The sequence below is a fragment of the Embiotoca jacksoni genome, unplaced genomic scaffold (assembly GCF_022577435.1).
Source record: "Embiotoca jacksoni isolate LCO1_2020_lvr unplaced genomic scaffold, fEmbJac1.0.p SCAF_4, whole genome shotgun sequence".
Taxonomy (NCBI): Eukaryota; Metazoa; Chordata; class Actinopteri; family Embiotocidae; genus Embiotoca; species Embiotoca jacksoni.
This window is the reverse complement of record NW_027185392.1, coordinates 2,515,963-2,540,917: the sequence shown is the minus strand read 5'-3', so window position 1 is coordinate 2,540,917 and position 24,955 is coordinate 2,515,963. Positions and strand designations below refer to the sequence as shown.

The 24,955-nt window shown below is 47.1% G+C and overlaps 3 protein-coding genes across 4 annotated transcripts; 1 reads left to right on the top strand and 2 right to left on the bottom strand.

The window, feature by feature from the left end:
- Positions 1-710: 710 nt before the first annotated feature.
- LOC138209703 (calpain-1 catalytic subunit-like) lies at positions 711-9,536 on the top strand. 2 transcript variants are annotated; one of them, XM_069168474.1, is made up of 22 exons: positions 711-873; positions 1,565-1,826; positions 2,101-2,170; positions 3,902-4,020; positions 4,284-4,417; positions 4,675-4,843; positions 5,129-5,212; positions 5,363-5,448; positions 5,520-5,594; positions 5,669-5,829; positions 5,928-6,097; positions 6,662-6,673; positions 6,746-6,957; positions 7,041-7,080; positions 7,260-7,325; positions 7,400-7,457; positions 7,712-7,776; positions 7,867-7,935; positions 8,288-8,366; positions 8,468-8,581; positions 8,715-8,773; positions 9,119-9,536. In XM_069168474.1, the coding sequence occupies exons 2-22, from the start codon at positions 1,587-1,589 to the stop codon at positions 9,143-9,145; spliced, it is 2,109 nt and encodes a 702-aa protein (XP_069024575.1). In that variant the 5' UTR covers positions 711-873; positions 1,565-1,586; the 3' UTR covers positions 9,146-9,536. The 2 variants fall into 2 exon arrangements, with proteins under 2 accessions (XP_069024575.1, XP_069024574.1); XM_069168473.1 differs by having other exon boundaries at positions 711-879.
- A 303-nt stretch (positions 9,537-9,839) lies between these two features.
- On the bottom strand, positions 9,840-10,570 carry mrps28 (mitochondrial ribosomal protein S28). Its single transcript, XM_069168475.1, has one exon. The coding sequence runs from the start codon at positions 10,559-10,561 to the stop codon at positions 10,016-10,018; it is 546 nt and encodes a 181-aa protein (XP_069024576.1). The 5' UTR covers positions 10,562-10,570; the 3' UTR covers positions 9,840-10,015.
- A 533-nt stretch (positions 10,571-11,103) lies between these two features.
- Positions 11,104-23,642, bottom strand: LOC138209532 (phosphofurin acidic cluster sorting protein 1-like). Its single transcript, XM_069168184.1, has 24 exons — positions 23,254-23,642; positions 20,758-20,845; positions 20,575-20,664; positions 20,304-20,429; positions 19,980-20,142; positions 19,282-19,373; positions 18,920-19,006; positions 18,450-18,509; positions 17,600-17,751; positions 17,276-17,369; positions 17,000-17,071; positions 16,631-16,719; positions 16,236-16,368; positions 15,913-16,017; positions 15,734-15,834; positions 15,471-15,625; positions 15,204-15,317; positions 14,640-14,742; positions 14,313-14,355; positions 14,185-14,230; positions 13,999-14,089; positions 13,699-13,895; positions 13,497-13,607; positions 11,104-13,188 (listed from the first exon to the last, which is right to left on the bottom strand). The coding sequence occupies exons 1-24, from the start codon at positions 23,445-23,447 to the stop codon at positions 13,076-13,078; spliced, it is 2,619 nt and encodes an 872-aa protein (XP_069024285.1). The 5' UTR covers positions 23,448-23,642; the 3' UTR covers positions 11,104-13,075.
- Between the last annotated feature and the right edge of the window lie 1,313 nt (positions 23,643-24,955).

The following is a 24,955-nucleotide window of genomic DNA, read 5'->3' as shown; positions in this document are numbered from 1 at the left end:
ATGAGTCACTGATACGATCGCATTCATGTCGGACCCACGGCGGCTTTAGCCTAGCTTAGCATAAATACTGAAAGCGAAGGGAAATGTTAGCCTCGCTTAGCATAAATACTGAAAGCGAAGGGAAATGTTAGCCTAGCTTAGCATAAATACTGAAAGCAAAGGGAAATGTTAGCCTAGCTTAGCATAAATACTGAAAGCAAAGGGAAATGTTAGCCTAGCTTAGCATAAAGAATGTGTTGGCCTTAGCGGAAAGAAGAAAAATAACTGCCAATTTTTGCTCAAATTAGCAGAGAAGCTAACGTACCTTTTGGTCAGTAAAAACAACCAACGACACAAGGAAAAAAAAATATTTTCAATGCTAACTTACTACTTTTAAAACCACAATAAAACCCACAGAACGCTGTTGAAGGTTGTTTTTTTTTTAATGCACATTTGTTTGGAATATGAATGCATGAATTCATATTTGTATTGATTCAACAGACGTTTCACTGCAGTGAACTGAATTGAGTCTTTTAAGAGTGTTTTAAGTCTCTCCAGCTGATCGATCAGAGATCAGCTGCTCCAGACCGGAAATCAATAATAGCAGCTTCCTTTTTCTTTAACGACCTTCTGCAGCGGGTGGGGCTCTTTAACCCCCCCCCTCCCTTCCCCCTCTCACACACACACACACACACACACACACACACTGTTGTGATGATGTAGCTCCGCCCCTCCGCTGCTGCATCAAAGCCTCTTCAGCAGCATCCCGGACAGGGACTCGGTGCAGACCAGGAGACCCGGAGGACCTGGACACAACCGTTGAGTCTGCTGCTGGTTGGACGCGTATCTGTGAGCCGAACCGGGTCGGACCGGTCCGTTTGTTCGTTGTTTCTGGTACATGTGAGTCCCACCTGTCGTTTTCACCGTTTTTATTTTGATTCAGCAGAAACTCTGATTACATCATTGTGCTTATTAACCAATCCGAGCGCTCCTCGCGCAGCGTCAGCAGACTGATGAAGGTGTTTCCTCAGCAGGAAGTGTAAACAACCTTCAAAATAAGAGCTTTTATTAAATCAGTGAAACCTGGTTCCAGAAAAACCTTCCGAACCACCAGACCGGGTCACGGCTGCAGGTCTCGCCTGTGTGACGATTCTGACGGATCTGTTCTGAGGCTGCAGGTTTCTGGACCTGTGAAGTCAGAACCAGGTTCCGTGTGGAACAAAGGGAACCAAAGCGAAGCGGTCAGTCGGGTTCTTTGTGTGATTTCATGAATGGATCCGGTGTTCTGTGAGCTCAGCAGTTTGTAGCGAGCCTCATGACACTGAATGAAAGTGCCGGGTCAGCCTGGTGCTGGTTCTGGTCCAGAAACACTCAATGATGAATCAGACAAAAAGCCTCCTAAAAACATGCGGTTCTGATATTTCCAGGTCCGGACCGGTCCGAGTGTATTCTTCATGTCCTGAATAAAAGCAGGGGGTTCTATTTATCAGTCGGTCTCACAACTGAAGACAGATATCGATGGGTCTGTTCAGTTTAGGGTCAGAACTTGTTTACACTCGTGTAACAGACTCTGTTCCCCTCTCAGCTCGGACAGAACCACCGTCAGTATGACTTCAGGCATGTCAGAGCGGATCCAGAGAGACCGGGCCCGAGCTGGAGGTCTGGGCTCGGTGCAGCAGTCCGTCCACCACCTGAACCAGAACTTCCAGGCCCTGAAGGAGGACTGTCTGCTGAACGGGTCGTTGTTCCAGGACCCCATGTTCCCCACAGAGCCAGCCTCGCTGGGCTTCAAGGAACTCGGGCCCTTCACGGCCAAAACCAAAGGGGTGGAGTGGAAGAGACCGACGGTGAGAACCAGAACCCACAGAACACACAGAACCAGTAGAACCCAGAGAACATACAAAACACACAGAACCAATAGAACCCAGATAATCCACAGAACCAGTAGAACCCAGAGAACACACAGAACCCACAGAACCCAGGACGGGTGGGAAACTAACAGGGGCTTAAGCTAACGGGTCCACGATCAGAGACACAGAATGTCTTCAGAGACAGGCAAAGAGTAAGCTGAGGAGTCCAGCAGTTGTCTGACAGACGGGTGTCTCTGATTGGCTATTACAGGAGCTGACAGCGGACCCTCAGTTCATCGTGGGCGGAGCCACCAGGACTGACATCTGTCAGGGAGCGCTGGGTGAGTCAGATGGTCATGTGACCTCCCTCTCAGTTTGGCTGTCTGTGGTTTAGAGGGAACTTCCCTGACGACCGTTGCTAGGAGCCCAGTTGACTGCAAGCAGACAGACTTGCAGGTGCCTGAGGTAAAGGTCTCGTCAGGTCAACCAGAGGAGATACTGTTTGAACTAATGCTGCTAATGCAAAGACAAACGTGTGTGTGACTCACACAACAAATATATCAGCTCGGTGTAGTCCTCACTGTGTGTGTGTGTGTGTGTGTGTGTGTGTGTGTGGTGGTGGTGGAGGGGGGGGGGGGGGGGGTTTATAGGAATGATCAGTATGTTCCCCGCCTTACTGTAAAAATCTGTAAAAAAAAAAAAAAAGCAGAGCTTTCTGGCTGTTTTTCAGTTATTCTGCTCCCCCTGCTGGGTGCTGCTGACATTATAGCTCAGCGTTTAATAGGAACACGAAGGACAGACATATCAAATCAATCAATAATAATTCATAATAATTGATCATAAATAATCGATACTCAATAATAATCGATAATAATAATCAATACTCCTTACATATAGGTTTAGAATTCTCTTTGTGTTTAAATTCTTTCACAGATTGTTACTGAGGTGTTTACATTTTTTCGTCCACCCTCGCTGAGAGACGGGAGGTGGACAAAATAATAGAAACACATCCAGACTGTGGAGCTGGTTAAAGAGGGAAACTGACCAAGGGGCCCCAAACCTCCAACAACTAACCAGTTAGTTCATACCCTAACCTGTTTAACTAGCCTTCTCTCTGAGGATTAGTTAAGTCTTAAACCTGATGGTTTGTGTCACAGATCCTTCCGAGGAAACGAGAAAACTTTCATCCAATCACAGACGATTGTTTGAAACCCATCGATGTGAGCGGAGCAGACTAATTCCTGGAACATCCAGCTCATGAATACCTTCAGCTGGCAGGAGTATCCGTCCTCTCAGACATCACAGCTTCTGCAACAGGATGTTACGGGAAGCACATGAAGGCAGCACTTTGGCTTTATTGATCAGAGAATGGATGTCTGCTGGTGGAAACTCCATTACCCCCAAAAACATTAGCAGCCTAATGGGAAAGAAGCTGATGTTGTTTTTGTTGTTAGCATTTAGCTTAGCATTAGTGTGTCCCCACAGACCATCAGGATAATGGAGTCGGCTGATGTTCAGTCAGCACAAACGTTTCCTGTAACCTGAACTCTTCATCCTCCAGTCAGAGTGGTCGTCGTCGTCATCAACAACACGTTAACGATCAGAGATCTGATGTACCGTGAGCTTATTTCAAAAATGAAGAAACTGATAACGACGACTGAACGTGACCGCCAGGTGATGTGAACGCGTGTCACCGGGGAGAGGAGCTGAGGCTCAGTTCAACGCTGAGCAGAGAATCGTCCAATCACGCACAGTTAAATAATAACAGTAACGATAGCTGTGTGCCAAACTTCATTCATAAAAGTGTCGTTTTTATCAGGATAACTATAAACGCCATCAGAGCAACACTGCAGCAAGTTGATGTGTGGTTGGATATCAGTGGAAGTGGAAGTAATGACACTTCAAGTGTTTGTCACCTGAGATCTAGAGATGAAGTGTCAGTGAAAGTGTAAATGGCTGATTTGAAGGTAAATGAAGTGTCGGTTGAAGGTAGTTGAAGCGTCAGTTAAAGGTAATTGAAGCGTCGGTTGAAGGTAGTTAAAGTGTCCGTGTTACCTCTGGTTGTGTTCCAGGTGACTGCTGGCTGCTCGCTGCCATCGGCTCTCTGACTCTGAACGAACACCTGCTGCATCGTGTGGTTCCTCATGGTCAGAGCTTCAACCACCAATACGCCGGCATTTTCCACTTCCAGGTGAGGCTGCACCTTCCAGAGGCCGCACCCACCCATCAGCCACTCATCAACACATCACACTGTTTTACAGATTTGTCAGCAGCTGTTGATGTGGTCGAAGACGGAAACTGTTTGTGGACCAGATGATTAGATTTGACGTCATTGATCCCACAGTGGGGAAATTCGGGCTGATCGAAGGTGTTCATGTCTCCTCTGCTGTGGAATTCTGTTCAGAGAGACCTTCAAAGTAAATGTCTGCGTTGTGTCTCCTCTGCTGTCCTTAGTTCTGGCAGTTCGGGGAGTGGGTGGACGTCGTCATCGACGACCGGCTGCCGGTCAAAGATGGAGAGCTGATGTTCGTCCACTCGGTGGAAGGAAGGGAGTTCTGGAGCGCCCTGCTGGAGAAGGCCTACGCCAAGTGAGAGCCAGCTACAGCCAAATACACCCAAATACACCCAGCTACAACCAGCTATGCCCATCTGCACCACCTGCCTGGGAGAGCAGAAGCTTTGAAATAAATCCGTGTGGTTTTCATGCAGAAACGGGGTCACCTGTGTTTGTTTGAGTTCCTCCAAATGTTTCTGATGTTTCTGAGATTTTGTGTTTGTGGTTTGTACTATGTATTGACTGTGTATTTGTTATGTGTTGACTTGTGTGTTTGTTGTGTGTCCTGAGGTTGAACGGTTCGTACGAGGCGTTGTCCGGCGGCAGCACCACCGAGGGTTTCGAGGATTTTACGGGCGGTGTGTCTGAGATGTACGAGCTGAAAAAGGCTCCCAGAGATCTTCATCGTATCATCGGCAAAGCTCTGGAGCGCGGCTCGCTGCTGGGCTGCTCCATCGACGTCAGTCCCCCTTCACCTCTCCTCCGTTTGTGTCTCTGTGGATTAGGCTGACTTTAACTCTCCTCCTGTAGAGGTTAAGAGAAACAAGGAGACGCAGTAAAACAGAGAATATCGAGCAGCTTTTAACGCACTGATTTTGACAGGAAGCAGTTTAAAGTTTGAATCTGAGAGGAAACAGAAAGTTTTCTGACTCTGAAGAGTCTTTGAAGTTCGATCTTTGGCTGAATGTTAGAAGTGTTTGCTCGTTAGACTCCTTCTCACATTCACCGTCTGCTCCGTCCGTAGATCACCAGCGCCTTCGACATGGAGGCGGTGACCTTCAAGAAGCTGGTTAAAGGCCACGCCTACTCAGTGACGGCGCTCAGACAGGTGAGCTCAGGTTACACCACATAATCACTAACACTGCCGGATCCATGAGTCCTTTATTACTAGTTTTAATATTCAGAACCAGAAATTTATAATCCAGCTGTGACTTTTAATAATAAAGTCATATTACATCCATGTTTTAAATGGCTACAGGTGGAGTACCGTGGCCGGCAGGAGCGTCTGATCCGGATCAGGAACCCTTGGGGTCAGGTGGAGTGGACCGGAGCCTGGAGCGACAAGTCAGTGCTTCGTCCTTTAAAGCAGGTGGAGGAGACGTGAGTGTGACGGTTAATGAGTGTTGTTGTTTCAGCTCGTCGGAGTGGAACACCGTGGACTCTGCAGAGAAAGACGACCTGCTGTGTAAGATGGAGGACGGAGAGTTCTGGTATGTTGGTGCTGAGAGGACATATCTGAGAGCCAATGAATGATGAGGAAGTGAATCTAGTGTCTGTGTTACAGGATGTCTTTCCAGGAGTTCCTGCGTCAGTTCTCGCGGTTGGAGATCTGTAATCTGACTCCAGACGCTCTCAGCCAGGACTCCACCGGCTTCTGGACCACCGCGATGTTTGAGGGCAGCTGGAGGAGAGGAAGCACCGCGGGGGGCTGCAGGAACCACCCCAGTGAGGACCGGGGGAGGGGGGGGTGCTTGTTAGTCATTATGCGTGTTAACATGACTAAGTATCCCACAATGACCCTTGGTGTTGTTGCCTCCCTGCAGACACATTCTGGATCAACCCTCAGTATAAGATCTCCCTGTTGGAGGAGGACGATGACCCAGAGGACGACGAGGCCGCCTGCAGCTTCCTGGTGGCTCTGATGCAGAAAGACCGTCGCCGCCACCGCCGCCACGGCCAGGACACGCACACCATCGGCTTCGCCATCTATGAGGTCAGAGGTCATAAAGGTGTCATGTTATGATGTAACCTATGATGTCTACACATAAATAGTACACTGGGAAAGCCGTTCACAGTCGCCATAGCAAACATCCAACAGCCACCGTCCTAGGAACCACATCTATTACCCCACGACCCCAGAACATCTCAGCTAGCACCGCATAGCATCACCTCAGCAACACCAGGGATCATAGAAACCATCTTAAATACCCTAGCAACCACTTCTAACACCCTAGTGACCATAGTAACCATCTGAAACACCCTAGCAACCACTTCAAACACCCTAGTGAACATAGTAACTATCTGAAACACCCTAGCAACGATTTCAAACACCCTAATGACCGCAGTAACCACCTCAAACGGTGTTGTAACAATAGTAACCACCTGATATACTAGCAGCCACATAGTACCAACATAGCAACACCTCATTAACAATGTAGAAGAACCTTTGATGATATTCAGACCCTGTAAGTAAAATCCCAGCATGTTGTTAGAGATGGTTTCGTTGGGACAGTCGAGTGTTTTCTGACTCCTCCTCTGTGTTTCTTGTCGTTCTCAGATTCCTGAGGAGGTAAGTCCGTCAATCATCGGGTTTGAAAATCGAACTTTTATTTTGAGATAACTAACGCCAGCGTGTGTCCAGCACCGAGGCTGTCCCAGCGTCCACTTGAAGAAGGATTTCTTCCTGCGTCACTCCTCCTGTGCTCGCTCCGAGACTTTCATCAACCTGCGAGAGGTGAGCACCAGGCTCCGCCTCCCGCCCGGCGAGTACCTGATTGTGCCGTCGACTTTTGAACCCTCGAAGGAGGCCGACTTTGTCCTGAGAGTGTTCACCGAGAAACAGACGGAGACCGAGTGAGTCAGTCAAATATCAGGTTTATACCAAGAAGTCAGTCCTGTAAAAAGCCTTTTTAGTGACGGTGTGTGAATCCTTGCAGGGAGATGGACGACGGCGTGGTCGCCAGCCTGGAAGAAGAGGTAAAAAACATTTTACTTTGATGGTTTCAACTTGCTTCCTGTTTACTTTAAATTCACAGTTTACATGAATTTAACCTCTTGTATTTTGTTATCAAATAGATAACATTAGTAAGATGAATATGTTTTAAGTGTTTCTTCATCTGTGATGACCTCTGACCTTTCTGCTCTCCCCTCTGCAGGAGGAGCTCTCGGAGAGCGACATTGACGACTCCTTCAGGTCGATGTTCGCTCAACTTTCCGGAGATGTGAGTTGAAGGTGTTGATGTTGAAGGACGAGGACGTTGGATGCTGTGAGCCTGACCGTATCTTCTCTCTGCAGGACATGGAGATCTCAGTCAGAGAGCTCCGGACCATCCTCAACAGAGTCGTGTCCAAGCGTGAGTCCGACCCTGACAGAACAACAACATCCCTGCTCCTCACTTCCTGCTGTTACTGGGTAGTGTTCTAGCACGAGTCAGCACTTTTAGGTCCCATCACACGCTCTGCTGACTCAGCACTCCACATTAAACGTTGGAATGATGTGAATAAGAACCTGCTCCGTATTCACATGATCACATGATCTCCTCACTGATCGATCAGTTCGATCACACCTGCTCAGGTGGACTTACGACGCTCCGCCTTGTGTTCACAGACAGAGACCTGCAGACGGACGGCTTCAGTCTGGAGTCCTGCAGAGCGATGATCAGCCTCATGGACGTATCCTCCCTCCTGATTGGTCAGAGAGACTCGTTAGTTTAGTGTGTGACAGAGTGACTTGACCTTGACTTGACCTTGACTCGAGCTCAGAAGGACGGCAGCGCTCGGCTCGGTCTGCTTGAGTTCCAGATTCTGTGGAACAAGATCCGGAAGTGGCTGGTGAGTCCGGGCCGGTCCGATGGACCTGCTGGAGGTCACAGGTGGGCTGGAACAGCTTGACCTCTGACCTCAGGTAGCTCTGTGTTGGTTTCCATGGTGATGACGATGTTGTTGTTTGTTTCCTGTTTGTTTTGATTATTGATTATTGACGTCTGTTGGTTCTGATCGTTTCCCTGATCATCACTGATGAGCTTCTAACTTCACACATCTGTAGCTGATCAGTCGTCAATAATTCTGAGAGCTGCATTTGTTAAGCCGTCAGTGTAATGACGAACTTGTTTCCGTGGAAACAAGAAGTCCTCCCAGCAGGGGGTGCTGCTCTGCGATGTGAGTCTTTGCTCTGCCTCTGCAGGGAATCTTCAGAGAGTTCGACCTGGATAAATCCGGCTGCATGAACTCCTATGAGGTGCGCCTGGCGTTGGAGAACGGCGGTGAGTCACATCTGAATGCGCTCAGTTACCTCAACCAGGTGTGTTGTTGCCTCACGTCTGAGCACGCTCAGTAACCTCGACCACCTGTGTTCTGTCCGCAGGCTTCAAACTCAACAACAAGCTGTACACGACGCTCGTCGCTCGATACGCCGACAACGAACTCATCGACTTTGACAACTTCACCTGCTGCCTCATCAAACTGGAGGCCATGTTCAGTACGTGATGAAGAGTGACGAAGACTGTTTTCTCGAAACCAAAGTTTCATGTTGTTGTATTTATCTTTGTGTGTGTGTGTTGTTGTGTGTGTGTGTGTGTGTGTGTGTGTGTGTGTGTGTGTGTGTATATCAGAGGTGTTCCGGGAGCTGGAGCGTGACGGTTCAGGGAAGGTGGAGATGAACATTGTGGAGGTATGAAATGTTTTATTTGTACGTTTCAAATCGTCCGAACCGATAAAACAAACCAAAACATCGTGAACTCTTAGCGTTAAAACCTGTAGGTGGGCGGAGTTCTATAAAGGCTTTAGAAGAGAGCGTTTGATGACTTTTAATGTCCATGACTCACAACACCAAGGGAAAAATCAATATGGCCGACAGCGGGAAACTCTGCTCGTTACGGTGAGCAGCGCTAAGTATCTGTACCAATAACGGATGTAAGAGGCGGTCACATGATCATCGTTATCAACACGTCTGTCAATCAGCGATCAATCAGAAACACGTAACTCCTCCCACTGACACTTCCTGTTCTCTCCTCAGTTCCTCTGCATGACCATGATCGGCTGAGCGCCCCCTACAGGAGCAGGAGGAAGAGAAGGAGGAAGAAGAGGAGGAAGAGGAAGAGGAGGAAGAGGAGGAAGAGGAGGAGGCTGACCGACTATTACATCGACTACAGCACTGTAATACTGTATACTGTAATAATATATGCTACAGTACTATTACACTACCACAGTACCATTACAGTACTATTACACTATTATAATACTACCGCAGTCCTGCATGTCTTCCATCATCAGTGAGGAACATGTCTGCCACAATAAAACATATTAATCTCTTTATAACCGACATGATGACACGTATGATGATCTGAACACGTGTGTCTGTATAACCGGCATGTTCATGTAACACTAATATGACAATAAACCAAACCTGAGCAGGAGGCTTCACTCTGACTTAAGATATTGATGTGACTCTGTGAAAACATTTACTGACTTTGTATTTCATGAGATAAATTGAATGGGAGTCTATGGAGTCGGAGGCTTTTTGAAGACAACTTCGAGTGGCACTCGGAAGTTACTTCCACTTTTTTTTATACAGTCTTTAGTCAGTACCCCAAAATCACAACAATGCACTTTCACACCTGGAGCCTGTGTCGTCATCATCAGGAATAAACTTCAACGGATGAGTAAACGTCATAGTTTGATTCTGAGGTCAGAGGTTCTGAGAAGTTCATCTGATAGCGAAGGAACAAACAAACAAAGTGTTTACAAGATATTTATTATTGTAACGTCACAGTTCTGACTGACGTCATGTCTGCACAGTCTCTCCTTCCTCCACACCGGTCCACGCTCCCCCTTCCAGTCCCGGCCCGCCGCCACCAAACTCCGAGTAGAAAACCTCCAATTTTAGTCCAGCAGTGTTTCACAGTCTTTAGTCTCAGTCCCGGTTCTGGGGCTCCCGTCCCTCCCGCCCTTCAAGTGGGCCCAGCAGGACGGCGTGAGCCTCCAGCAGGGTGGTGTCGGTGTTGGCTCCCAGGAAGCGGCTGGTGAGCTCCAGGTCTTGCAGCCGCAGACGGACCCTGGTGCCCCGCTGCAGCTTCTCCCCTCCGGACGCCGGTCGCCGGCACACGCAATGGAACTTCCCGCCAAAGTCGATATACAGGTCGTCCTGGACCACGTGGAGGATCCTCCCGACCACCACCTTGTCCTTGGCAGGTCCCATCTGGATCAGCGGGGACCGGCGGAGCAACGAGGCGAAGCTCTCCTCCTGGCCGGCGGAGGAGCTGCTCAGACCGGCCGTGGAGATCTTCACCTCCCGCCGGAGCTCCGACTGCTGGTCGAAGGCGGCAGCGAAACCGGATCTGGGTCTTTCTGCGGCGGGCTGCTCGCTGCCGGAAGAACCGCCGGACTCCGAACTGAGCCCGCGCCAGGAGAGCCGGACTCCGGACCGGAGGATGGACACGACCCTGCACAAGGCCGCCATGTTGTCAGAAATACCGGAAGAGGAAGAACGGGTCGTTTCACTTCCAAAAGTAAAACACCACAGCGCCACCTGATGGCTTCTTGTTCTTCTTCTAAGTTTTATGGCGGATGGCATCCAGTGAAAGGTGCATGACCGTGACCTACTGTGTTGGAGTGTGGACCAGAGTAATCTATCCCTTTACAAAAAATAAACGAAATTAATAATAATAATAATAATAATAATAATAATAATAATAATAATAATAATAAATAAATAAATAAAAAAAGGAGTTGTATCAATTCGGTGACCTAAATTCGTTTACTCAATCCTGTTTCTTTCAAGTATTGTAGTACAATTCCTGCCCCCAAGGTTAATGCATCTTTTAGATTTATTTCCTCAACTGCCAGTTAGTATGGTGGTGTTGCTGATAGCGGTACTGTAGAAGTGAATGTTATCTGATCTAATGTTATATCTCTTCCAAATTTTTCACCTGATGGCGGCAGGTGGAGCTGCTCTTTATCAGCTTGTGAAATATAAACAGGTCACTTTCTGACAGAACGAAATCAACTAACAGACTTTATTTTAATAGTGAAAACAAAACGTGATATATTTACAACAAACGGGTTTAAAAGTAATTTAAAAACAAAAAGTTTTTCAATAAACCGACTGAAGGAAATCGTAACGTAACTTCTCTCTCAATGTGCAAAAACTAAAACAGACAGATATAAATAGACATATAAAACATAAATAAACATTCAAAATTAAACATATACAGCTAATATATATATATATATATGCACAAAACATGTCATAAAAATGTCATCCAAAATGTGCAAAAAATGTCATACTATAGTATGTTGTCCAAAACTATCATGAAAAAGTCATACTATAATATGTCCAATATATAATAAAAATGTCATACTATCGTAGGACATTTTTATTCACAATTTGGATGACATAGTATAGTATAAATAGAACATACACAGAAGCAGGAATATTGAAGAAAAACAAACTGTTTTATTGAATATAATAAAGTTGTGGAGTTTCATGGAGTTATCTGTGTGCGTGTTTGCTGAGAGGGGAGGTGTCTAGATATTGTCTCTGAATCCCAACGCAGGACAGTGGGGTTAAAATACTGTCAGGCGGTGATCAGTGAAATGCAGCTGTGCCAGCCGTCCGGAGGAGTGGAAGGGGAGAGAGACCACGCCCACCAGACACAGACCAAAACAAAACGCACAAGACACATGAAAACAAACACAGGGAATGACAGAAACGAGAGGACAGGAGAACACACTTGGACAGACAGGGATCCTGACATGTTGTCCAAAATATCATGAAAACGTCAAACTAAATATCACTGACAGCAAGCAATATGTCTGTATTGTGGATGTTAGGCTACATACCTACTGTCCCATATCGCTCTGTTCAAAGCCACCAGACTCAATCCAGTGTTCTACACGTTAAATTACTGTTTTTATTAATGGAGTCTGGTGGCTTCGAGCAGAGCGATATTATAGCTGTTTTCTGATCAAACAGAAAGGTCTAACATTGTTGGAATCCTTTCTGTAGACTAACACTTATAATCACACTTTGAACCTGTCAGTAGCAAAACAAGGCGGACGCTGGTTAGCTAATTTAGCTAAAAGTCTATAAAGTGTACGTTGTACAGTGGTAACAGTCAGCGGAGATGTCAGTTATCTGTTACTTCCTGTTATTCTCCTTCTGTTGCCCTCCTCTGACTGACCAACTAGCCAGCTAGCTATGAAGAAAGCATGGGCGCAACCAAGTGTACTCTGGGAGGGGGGAGTCACACAATTAGGTTTTCCTTCACAATGGGAAATAAATTGAAAATATACAGCAAATAACAAGAACCAGAAGTGTTGACTGTTCACAAAAGGAGATTACATGTAACATATTTTCTAATCAATATTGGGGGGACAGATTGGTGTTTTCTCAGTATTGGCGCGACACAACCCCCAAAAAGGCCGTGGTTACGCCCATTATGAAAGTTGATAAAAAACGTTGATGCGGTTGACCGAGGTGGTTGGTCGTTGTCTGATGTCTCTGAATCGGTCAGCGCTGCCGTCACGTCTCTGGTCTCTGACGGTAAAGTCGAATTTGCCGATGAGTTTAGGGAGCCACAGTCATCTGATTAATTAATAAGCTCGAGGAACGCCCACTAAAAACAGCTCGTTATGAGCAGAGCGCCACCTAGAAGCTGTAGAGAGGAGGTGTAACACGGTACAGAAACCACCAGAATATGTCACGTCGACTGTAAATAATACACCAGAAACATTACAGTACTGTAATGTTCCACATAATGCTCCACATAACTATAACAGCCCAGAAAATGATGAAGAATCAGATCAACATACAAACTGTGTTATTATTAACATGAAACACACATGACGCTTTGTACAGCGTTTACGGTAAACAGCAGTCTGTAAATATAAACAAACAACTTATTATTGTTTCTTTTTAACATGGTGATGAAAGGAGGAGGAGGAGAGAAAGAGGAGGAGATGAAGAGGAGGTTCAGGGCTTGTTGTAGCTGAAGATCCCAACAGGAAAGTGTTTGACGTGTGTCGGCCACTGAGCCGCCAGCTGGAAAAACTTCACATCGTTCCACCCCACCCCGTCTATGGAGACTGGGAGGTGGGTGGAGGTGTGGAAGAGGGGGAGGGGAGGAGACTTAAAGTTAGTGTGACCCACAGAGGCAGCAGCTAAAATAAAGCAGAATGTGCCTTTAAAAGGTGAAAAATACGACTTTCAGTTGAAAATGTGAAGAAGATCAGCTGATGATCTGAACGTATCGTGGTTACATCTACAGTTAACATGCTAGCGGGCTAGCACCGCGTCTACCTCAGAGTGTGTGTGTGTGTGTGTGTGTGTGTGTGTGTACCTCTGAGTGTGTGTGTGTGTGTGTGTGTGTGTGTGTGTGTGTGTGTATGTGTACCTCTGAGTGTATGTTGGTGTTTGGAGGTACAGATCAACCTGCTGATTCCTTCAATCAGCTGACTCCTTGACTCCGCCTCCTTCTCCTTGGTCTTCTTACTGAGGAACATGACTGACACACAGACCATCATCATCATCATTATCATCGTCATCCCGTTGATCATCACCTTCATCGAGCCCACCCTCCTCCTCCTTCTCCTCACCTTTCTTGTTCTTCTCCTTTGTCACCACCGTCATACTCATCAGTTCTCCTTCGCTGAGTCTCGACACCTGCAGGGAGCGGAAGTTGCTCTTCAGAGTGTTCTTCATCCCCACATCCTTCCTCCTCTCTCCTCCTCCTCCTCCTCCTCCCTGACTGGTCCAGTAGTCCACCTGCAGACCCATCACCTCCGTGGGACAGCTGGAGGAGGAGGAGGAGGAGGAGGATGAAGAGAGGCAGGATGTCATGACAACGAACACAGAGGACCAGCCTTCGTTAAGAGGAAGTTGTAAACCGGAAGTACCTGGAGGAGGGGGAGAGAGGAGGGGTGGAGGTGATGCTGATCTGTGCTCCTGTTTGGGGAGGAGATCCCAGGATGATGTCATCAGAGTCCACTGTGGAGGGAGGACATTAAACACAGTCAGGATTGACTGATCCAAAGGTCAGAGGTCACTGAGGGAAAGGGGGGTCGGGAGAGTGGTGTGTCTACCTGAGGTGGACAGGAAGTTCGGCTCCACGATGCCAACCTTCACCAGCTGAGAACACAGATACAGGACAGATGACTTCCTGCCGTCCTACCAAAATAAGATGCAGAAGTGGCGATGGAGCATTTCTTACCCCGATGAACGGAACAAACTTCTGGTAGGAGTCTTCATCAGGGCTGCAGAGGAAGACCAGTCCAACAATACACATTTAGTCGGTCTGATTAAACGTCTCGCTGCAGCTCCTCTGATGTCCACTAGATGCTCTGACTAGATGCAGACTGACTGTGCCTCTGATTGGCCAGTCGTACTCGTTGCCGGTGTTGCTACGGCAATGACATCAGGGTAGCAGCAGCGTGAACTGCTTGTCTAAGTCAGTGGTCGCCATCTTTGACCATATTTGGACGAGCTGAGACAGACAGACGTACCGAAGAGCAGCGACACTAAGACAACATTAACACACCTCTTGTGTTTGCAGGTCAGCATGGCCTCTGAGATCGGACACAGGTGAGAGATGGCAGCTCCGGACAGATACTGAGACACCCGACTGGCGACGCCCACCGGATCTGTCCAACAAAAAGAAACGATTCAGATCAGGAGGTTCGTCCCAGAGGACGGACGGAGACCTGAGGTCTCACCCTGTGAGACAGTTCCAGTCTGTCCTGGAGATATTAAAGACACAATCACAACCAGGTATACAAGGTGAATTAAAAGGTTCAGATTGCATCAATGTGCTGCGTTCAGGAACAATCTGAAATTATTGATCCACTCTCGTCTGGTTCAACAGAATATAAAAGGACTTTTAATTTGAAAAAAGGGCTTCTGATCTGAAATGGACACAGGAAGTCGTAGCGTTTGGCCAACCAATGGTGTTCCTCCATCAGTTAGTCAGTGACGGATGTCCTCAGACTGACGCTCTGATGTTGTCTTTCTGATTCAGTGACTTAATTTAGTTTCCGGCCACTCCTGCTGTTTCACTGTACGTTCACTAAAGGTCAGAGGTCACCAGAATCTGCTGTAGACGTACCGAGAGGAGGCGGTTCTGGACGTCCAAACAGCTCCCTCCAGCCAGCGTCCATGAACAGGCTGCTGAACCTCCCGTCCACAGAGGACAGGTACTTGGCCAGCGGGTGGGCTCCTGCTGATGAGACGGAAACAAGGAGCATCATGGGAAAGTTCCCACCAACTGATCATACACTGATATGTGTGTGTGTGTGTGTGTGTGTGTGTGTGTGTGTGTGTGTGTGTGTCTGTGTGTGCGTGCGTGTGTGTACGTGCGTGTACGTGCGTGTACCGATGGGGAGAATAAGGAAGCGGACGTAGTTCAGCCAATCGGGTGTCTTGCTGGCCAGCTGCTCCACGAAGCAGCAGAGGATGGTGCTGAGGTAGTTCTGGTCTCCGCCCACTGCCACCTTCACTGTGGGCGGAGTCTGGGAGTTACAGTTACAGCTGCAGAACACAGACAGGTGACACCAGCTGAGACCAGGTGGGACCAGGTGAGACGCGGTGTGGAGGTGTCAGATATTTAACTTGAGGATTAAAGCAGATTATTCGTACAATCTCTGCAGGCGGCTCATGACGGCGCTGAAGGCGGCCTGAACATCTGCAGCTGAGACGGTGCACACGATTGGCTGATCGAAGAGGACCTCCGACAGGTACTGAAGAGACAGAGAGAAAGACAGTTGGACAGGTGGACAGACAGGTGGACAGACAGTTGGCCAGTTGGACAGACAGACCTGTCCCTGCCAGTCGGTGGTGTTGATCAGGATGATGGACTCGGGTATCTGGTCGTCAGAGAACAGGATGTGGTTCAGCTGATCCAGAACGGACTTCCTGGCGACCTGAGGACACAGAGACACACATGAGTCCTGAAGACCCCGACCTGGTTCTGACCCGCATCCCAACCCTCACTCAGGCCTTCAGGACCTCACCACATGTCCACACTGAAAGACATGTCCAAATAAAGACCAAGAAAGACCCGTGAGTGTTTACAAACAACAAACAAACAGCAGCAACAGTGACATCAGTTGGTGAAACGGGGTCCCTGCAGCTGTCTCACCTGTGGAGCAGGTATCCTGTAGTCACACGACATCTCACTGTCCACACTGCTCGTCCTGTCTATCCCTCTCGAGTTCTGTCTGTCCTTCATGGAGATGCCCCGCGAGTGGCGGGACGCCTGACTTCCTGTCTTACTGCGGAGAGAAAACACACACACACACACACACACACACACACACACACACACACACACACACACACACACACACACACACACACACACCTGTTACGCACATCTGGCTGACATGTTTTTACAGCAGCTGTCCTGACACACCTGGAAGACAGCTCGTCCTCATCAGGGTTGTCAATGTGACATCATAACTGATCTGTGTGTGTGTGTGTGTGTGTGTGTGTGTGTGTGTGTGTGTGTGTGTGTGTGTGTGTGTGTGTGTGTACCTTGGAGACATGTGTGTCTGACACTCAGTTTTACAGACTTTGGTGGCCAGGCCTGCATCCGTTCCCACAGCAACCTCCTCCTCAACTTCCTGTGGAGACAGGAAGAAGAGCATCCAGCAGGAAACCAGTGTGTGAGTGTGTGTGTGTGTGTTTTTTTGTACAACTATTTTTATGAGGACCAGTTCACAAAGTTTAACCATCAAAGTGGGGACATTTAGACAAAGTGAGGACATTTAGACAAAGTGGGGACAGAGTGATGGAGGGAGTTGGGGGATGGGGTGGTTTAGGGACTTCTGAATGTCCCCACAAAGACAGCCAAACAAAGGGGTATATGTGTGTGATAACCACCAGGTCCTGGTCCAGACTCACCCTGGCGCCAGCCTCCTCCCTTCGGGGCTCTTCGGGGAACCGGGGACCCTGAGCTCCAGGAGACTCTGCTGCCTGCTTGACAACAACAGAAACACACAGTGTGACCTACACTGCAGCTACACACTGTTTCCATCAAGATGTAATTTGAGCTACATGCTAACGTTAGCATTGGCTCGACTTTCAGTTTCTACAGATATTAGCATAGAAAGATGTAACATGTCAACATACAGAACGTTAGCATGGTGATTAGCTAATGTTAGTATGCAGTTTACTCACAGCTGCAGTTCGTTCTCTCTGCTGGTTCCACTGACTCTTGACATTCCCGATTTCAGTCGGAGAACCCGACTGAGGAACGCCCTCGAAGAACGGCCTGCAGGCAGGAACCACATCAGAACCATCAGAACCCAGAATGAATTACTAAAACGTGGGAATGAATGATTAAAAACGTGGTAACGAATTATTAAAAATGTGGGAACAATTTATTAAAATGTGGGAAGAAATTTATTAAAACGTGGGAAGAATTTATTAAAACGTGGGAATAAATTATTAAAACATGGGAACAAATGATTAAAAACAGCCGGAAAGATGTTCCCGGCTGACCTGAGTTTGGGTTTGGGCGTGCTCTGGATGCTGTCGTTGTCGTCCAGCTCGGCACCGCTGTCGCTCGGGTTGTAAACCTCCAGACTGTCGTACAGGAGGTCCAGGTCTTCCTCCATGTCCTGACTCTGTCCCACCGGGTCTGAGTCCATAACCTGCAGGAGACGGACTCATCATATTTGTTCTTGGGCTCCTTCCCAGCTCGTCCAAATATAGTCACTTGGGTTCCTGTGGTCCTCCACACCCTGTCCACCAATACGGAAACCTAACTGCGCCCCAGGCCTGTCAATCAAAGAGTCCCACCCCCAAATATATCTGTTGGAGTCCTAATATGAAATAAAGTTTTCCCAGCAAAGACCACCAGAACACAGAAGGAGGGAATTTATCTAATGACACCATGATGACTTGTGGAAAACATTCACTGACTTTGTATTTCTGTGGAGAACTTGCTTTTTCAATAGGAGTCTATTGGAGACAGCCCCTAGTGGCCCTCAGAAGTACTGCAGTTTAAGGCTTCACTTTTCAGACCCAGACATATGAACAGTTTTATTTACAGTCTATGGTTCAGACTGACTTTTAAATCAGGAAACAACAGGTGCTCCTGAACTGTGCTGCCAGCCAATCAGACACAAGTATTCTTAGAGAGAGGAGAACCAGAACGTCTGCGTTTTGTTTTAGAGGTCAGAAAACCTCATTCAAAACCTCAATGACATTTACAACAATTCTACAACTGAAAGAACAGAACAGAGTGCGGTAATGTTTGAAAATAGAAAAAAAAAAAAAAAAAAAAAAATCATTTTGCATCAGCCCCGTGTGTTCACAGGACAAACAAGTCTGAATGTTGGATACAAACCTCGTCAGAGACTTTGAATCTCTTCAGCAGAGCCACAAACTTCTGCTTAAAGTTTGGCTGCTGAAAACAGAAGAAATAAAACGGACAGATCAAACAGCAGCTGCAGAACACACCTGTTTTAACACAACACACCTGTTTTAACACAACACACCTGTTCTATCACAACACACCTGTTCTAACACAATAGACCTGTTCTAACACAACACACCTGTTTTAATACAACACACCTGTTCTATCACAACACACCTGTTCTAACACAACAGACCTGTTCTAACACAATAGACCTGTTCTAACACAACACACCTGTTCTATCACAACACATCTGTTACATTATATTACATTTCATTTAGCTGACGCTTTTATCCAAAGCAATTTACAATAAGTCTGTTGTAACACAACACACCAGTTCTATCCCATTATACCTGTTCTATCACAACACACCTGTTCTAACACAACACACAGGTCCTCACCTGTGTCAGGGAGGTGGTTCGGATCATTTTCCTGTGAGATTTTTTTGTCTTTCCCTGGACATCATCATCATCATCATCAAACATGTCCTGAAACAGGAAGTCACTGTTACAGCGCGGCAGCTTTATCCACGTCAGCTGCTGCTTTCACTGTTTCACAGTTTGTTACTGTTCAATTATTGGTGCTGAATTCATGTTCCCTTCAGGATGAGTCCTCAGACCTTCAGGGATGTAATCCTCTAGTGCCACCTACAGGTCAAAGTTACCCTCTTCACATGGTAGCATGCTGTTAGCGCCAACATGCTAAATGTTAGCATATACTTGTAAGTGTGTCAGGGAAACAGGTACGAGGAGCGGTCAGCCACCTGAGACGGTGCCGCGTCGTCACTTCCTTCCTGTTCGGAGGAGAAGCTGTCGTCATCATCCTCCCAGTAGTTCTCCATGTCAGGAGAGTGATCTGTGGGAGCACAAACACAACAAACCCAAACACTTTAATCAACAAACACTGAGATCAACAAACACAAGAAACAGAAACACAACAAACCCAAACACTTTAATCAATAAACACAAACACAAAAATTCAGATCAACAAACACAACAAACACAAACTATCAGCTCCACAAACGCAACAAAAACAAACACTCAGATCAACAAACACTCCCATCAACAATCACAAACATCAACAAACACTTTGATCAACAAACACTGAGATCAACAAACACAAGAAACAGAAACACAACAAACACAATCGCTCTAATCAACAAACACAAACACTTTAATCAATAAACACAAACACAAAAATTCAGATCAACAAACACAACAAACACAAACATCAACAAACACAAACACTCAGATCAACAAACACAAAGTGATGGACAACTGTATCAGTGTTGTGTGTCTTTGTGTCTGTGTTGTGTTTCTCTGGTCTGTTGGGGACACTGAGGACAAAGTCACATGATCAGTTACCATCCGTGTACTCAGCCTCCGACCAATCAGCAGCCGGTATGTTAGGAGCGCCGCAGGCTGTCAGACTGACAAAAGGTCGCATCCTCTGTTCTCCTACCTGATGCCTTGGTCTTGTTGCCATGGAGACCACTTGTGTCCTCTTGTTCAATTGGCTGGCTGGAGAGAGAATGGACACTCAGCTCTGCTGCACGCACTGAAGCATCCTTGAGGTTGCTATGGAGACCAAGGATGTGGGCTCCGTCTGTCGGATGCTGCATCACCTGGGAGACGACACACACATACACCCACACACAGAGGTGAAGCTGTCAAAGTAAAAGTGTCTCCTGATGATGTTTCACTGTAAAAACCTGGAGTTTGATTTTACTTTGAAAGGAAGGCTTTTAATTTGAAAGGAGGAGTTCTCCCCACTGATTGGCCGTACCTCGGTCATGTCGATGACCCCCACGGCGAGGGTCTTGTAGCCCAGGATGGTCCGGTTCTTGTACCTCTTCCTCCTCTGCAGCATCAAGTGCAGACGGTTGACGTCCCTCTTCAGGAAGTGAGGGTACTGAAAGACAGGAGACGCCCACCGCTTCCTGTCAGGACAGACACGACTGACACAACATGAAGTTACAGCAAAGGAGACCTGGATCCTCCCTGATCACCATGACAACCAGGTGGAGTGGATCCTGCAGCAATGATAAAGGTGAGACCTGCAGCGAGAAGGTGAGCTCCAGGTCCGTCTCCATCAGGCCGTCCGCAGGAACCAGGTACTCGTTGGACCTCAGAGTCCGCTTGGAGCCCTGAAGACGGATGACATCAGATCAGATCAGATCAGGTGATGAGGACTCTTATGATTGGTCGTTGACCTGCATGGAAACAGAAAGTGTTCTCACCTGGATTTTAACAGCGATGACGACGGAGCCGAGCTCTCGGTCCAACTCCCGTAAAACCATCAACCTCTTCAGGGTCAGACTGCAGAGTCTAAGGACAAACAAAAGACACACACATCACACACATCACACACACAGATCTGAGGGTCGCAGCCCGCCAAAGGGTCACCAGATAAATCTCAGAGATGAATCTTTTTTCTCTGCAGTGCCTACTGCTGGGCGTCGACCTCAGGCCTTTAACCAATCAGCATTGACCACCTTATGTGAGCCACGCCCACTGGTCTCTGATTGGTCCGTCCTTTAGCGTAGCATAGAAGAAATCTGGAGCTTTGAGCGACAGGTGGGCGGAGCCACGATACTAAAGACTGGTTTCCTTTGGTTAATATTTTATTGTAATTTTTAATTTTCTTTGTGTTGACCTGTGAATACGTTCGTGTTGTTATTGATTCATTTGAAGCTTCAGCTCCTCAAATTGTTTGTTTGTTTGATCGTTTTCATCTTAAGAGTCTTCAGACAGATACGAGAGGCTTTTTGATACCAGGTGAGTGTTTTAGTTCAGTCTGACCTGAGATCAGCTGGAACAAACAGCCTGATGATGTCACACAGAGACATCAGAGGGTTAATAAAACCTGACAATAATTAATCACCTCCAATAATCACCAATGGAACCGTTTTTAAAGGCTGCATCTCTAATGTTTGCTGTGTCCTGAGTCACGCCCAGTTAAGAGGATTAGTTCTGATTGGCCGAGCTCGTTAACCCCCGCAGCTAATCCCTCCTGAGACAGACAGGTGGATCAGAGAGGAAGCAGGGATCCTCTGCTGCTCCGCCTTCAGCAGGCTCCTCCTGTTTCAGATGGTTTTGATTGGCTGCTGCGATGTGATGTCATCGCTGAGGTCACAGGGTCAGAGGAAGTCTGGGAGATGTAGTTCTCTGTCAGATTCACTTTAACTTCACTGAGAGCCTGAACTGAGTCGTCAACATCGTCCAATCAAAATGTCCGTCAGGTCACATGACTTTCAGTTGGTCCCAGAATAAACAACAACAAACAACAACAAAAATCCCTCAACTGAACGTGTCGGTTTGTAAATAAAACATCAGTGATGAAATACGAAAGAGACGACTGGAACGCTCGAACACGTCGTCATGAAACAAAAAGTACTTCCACTAAACAATGACGATGGCCCGAGCAGCTCAAGGCTCCGACTTCAGCCTGTGATCATCATGGGTCTTTATGCTAAGCTAAGCTAACTGTTTCCCCTGTTTCCAGTCTTTATGCTAAGCTAAGCTAACTGTTTCCCCTCTGTTTCCAGTCTTTGTGCTAAGCTAAGCTAACTGTTTCCCCTCTGTTTCCAGTCTTTGTGCTAAGCTAAGCTAACTGTTTCCCCTGTTTCCAGTCTTTATGCTAAGCTAAGCTAACTGTTTCCCCTCTGTTTCCAGTCTTTGTGCTAAGCTAACTGTTTCCCCTCTGTTTCCAGTCTTTGTGCTAAGCTAAGCTAACTGTTTCCCCTCTGTTTCCAGTCTTTGTGCTAAGCTAAGCTAACTGTTTCCCCTCTGTTTCCAGTCTTTATGCTAAGCTAAGCTAACTGTTTCCCCTGTTTCCAGTCTTTATGCTAAGCTAAGCTAACTGTTTCCCCTCTGTTTCCAGTCTTTGTGCTAAGCTAAGCTAACTGTTTCCCCTCTGTTTCCAGTCTTTGTGCTAAGCTAAGCTAACTGTTTCCCCTCTGTTTCCAGTCATTATGCTAAGCTAAGTTAACCAGCTGCTTTCTGTAGCTTCATGTTTACAAACAGCAGTGGAGAGGCTGCAGCTTATGGACAACAACAACATCAACAACGACAACACCTACATGTGTTCGGAGTTTCAGACAAATACAAACAGAATAAAAGATGGCACCTGCTTAGAGGGACGAGAACTTTTCGAGTTCCCTGGTTTGACACTGCACATGCGCAGTGCGTCTCACCTGTAGATGTGATGACTTCATGAATAAAACAGCTGAGCAGGTTTTAAACATGAAACACAGAGGTTCCTGTCAGCAAGACGGACAGGATCAGCCAATCAGATCGATCAGAACATCCAGGACCCGTCAGCGTCGGTCCAACTGAACCCTGAACCCTGAACCTGTGATCACGTGACCTGTCACTGACCCACTCAAAGAGCGCGGCTGAGTGGATCCAGTCCGATGGTCTCTGATCCAGCAGCAGCAGAACCAACATACACAGACACACACTGACCACAGAGAGCGGTGTCTGCCCGGGGCCGCTGAGTCCTGATCCGACTGGATCCTATCAGGTCCACTTCAAAGAGTCTGAACCGGTTTATCAACTGATAGCAGAACAATTCAAGTGAATTTATAAAGTTATCACACACACACACACGCGCGCACGCACGCACACGCACGCACGCAGACAACTCTCCTCTCTGTGATGAAGTTCCTTCCTCTTCTTCCTCATCCTCCTCCTCCTCCTCCTCCTGCTCTCTGGCCGAACATCAATCCTCTTACCTGGGCACGCAGCTCGGAGAGGACCGGTCAATCTCCCAGGTCGCAAACAGGTTCATCGGTACCGGGACGTGGCCATCTGGCTCCCCGGCAGCACCGGAGCCCGCCGACTGTTCCACCAACGGAACCTCCGCCGCCGCTGGACTCGGAGGGAGCGCTGCTCCCCGGACTGCTCCTCTTTCCGCAGCCGCCGCCATCGTCGCCTCTGCGGACTGTAGGTCGCTGAGTGCCGGCTGCTGATCCTCCAGTCCGGTGGCGTTGGGCGGGGCTGGATGTGATGAATAGGAGCAGACCTAATCCAGGAAGACGGAAGACGGATAACAGTGATGCTGTTCAGAGAAAGTAGAAAATAAGAAGCTCCTCCTGTTTCCCGCCACTGCTGCTGAGCTGGACCAGGCTGAGGGTCCACAGAACTCAATCCCGGTTCTGGTCCACTGTTCACTTTCTGAACGTTGATCCAGCTCAGCTGTAAATCAGCCTCTCTGAGCCGTTCAGACACGCCCACAGTGGTGATGTCACACAGGTAAAAATGACAGGAAAGTTACACTGAATGCCCCTCTGAGGATGGCAGTAAACAAAAATGAACATACATGAACATACATAAACATATGAACATAGAACACATGAACACATGAACATACATGAACACACATGAACACACATGAACACATGAACATACATGGACATGCAAACATGATCATCAGTAAATTTAAAGCTTTATTCTGTTATAACTTAAATTTCAAACAAGAAATTGTGATTCTGAAAATCTTTTGTGTTTTGATGATTTTTATTCGTCATAACTTTCAAACAGATTTTAAACAGGAGGTAAAATAAATTAAAACTGCAAGCAGTGATCTGCGGGCCCTCGCAGCTTCACATCGGGGATTCAGCGGGTCGGGGCCGCTGGCTCCCCGACGTGCAGCACGCGAGGGTCGGCATAATCCTGCTTGCAGTTTTATTTTTTTTCTCGATTTTGTTCCTTATTCTTCTTTTTTTAAAAAAGGCTTTTTTTGGCGGCTTAAACATCTTCAAAAACTCATGAAAGTTGGTGCTTGACGCAAGTTTCATGAGGTTTGGAGCATCATTTGACCTTAAACATCAACTTCCTGTAAACATCACACTTAGCCGCATCGCCCTGGCTATACCATATACTCTATACTCTATACTCTATAATATATACTCTATACAATATACTCTGTACAAAAATGAATTTTGGGTCACTTTTTGGATGACTTTTCTTTGAATATTTTGGATGACATACTTTGAATATTTTGGACGACATACTTTGGATATTTTGGATGACTTTTCATGACTTTTTGGAGTATGACCTTTTTCTGAACTGACATCACACACCTCAAGTTACTTCTCACTGTGAGGCAATTGCTCTAACCACTGTGTCATACTATATCATGTTGTCCGAAATATGAAAAGAAAAGTCATTTTTGGACTTTTATTTTGTAGTTGACCTTTGGTTTGGTATTAGTAGGACTGCACGTACAAACCCAAACCTGCGTGGCTTACCCTTAGAGGGACTTGCCTTAGGAGGTCTCGCCCTCCGTGAACCGTGTGGCTTATTAAGGGGACTCGCCCTCAGTAAACCTTGTGTGTTACCTCGGCAGGTAAACTGTGAACCTTGTGTGTTACTGTTACCTCGGCGGGTAAACCATGAACCATGTGTGTTACTGTTACCTCGGCGGGTAAACCA

What these genes read in the sequence shown, in the direction of transcription:
- LOC138209703 (XM_069168474.1), top strand. Translation starts at nt 1,587, where the DNA reads ATGACTTCAGGCATGTCAGAGCGGATCCAGAGAGACCGGGCCCGAGCT. An exon ending in CCGGCATTTTCCACTTCCAG is followed by an intron (nt 4,021 to 4,283) that starts GTGAGGCTGCAC and finishes TGCTGTCCTTAG; the next exon opens with TTCTGGCAGTTCGGGGAGTG. An exon ending in ACAAGATCCGGAAGTGGCTG is followed by an intron (nt 7,936 to 8,287) that starts GTGAGTCCGGGC and finishes CTGCCTCTGCAG; the next exon opens with GGAATCTTCAGAGAGTTCGA.
- mrps28 (XM_069168475.1), bottom strand. Translation starts at nt 10,561, where the DNA reads ATGGCGGCCTTGTGCAGGGTCGTGTCCATCCTCCGGTCCGGAGTCCGG.
- LOC138209532 (XM_069168184.1), bottom strand. Translation starts at nt 23,447, where the DNA reads ATGGCGGCGGCTGCGGAAAGAGGAGCAGTCCGGGGAGCAGCGCTCCCT. An exon ending in ACAGGATACCTGCTCCACAG is followed by an intron (nt 16,018 to 16,235) that starts GTGAGACAGCTG and finishes CTGTGTCCTCAG; the next exon opens with GTCGCCAGGAAGTCCGTTCT. An exon ending in CCACCGACTGGCAGGGACAG is followed by an intron (nt 15,835 to 15,912) that starts GTCTGTCTGTCC and finishes CTGTCTCTTCAG; the next exon opens with TACCTGTCGGAGGTCCTCTT.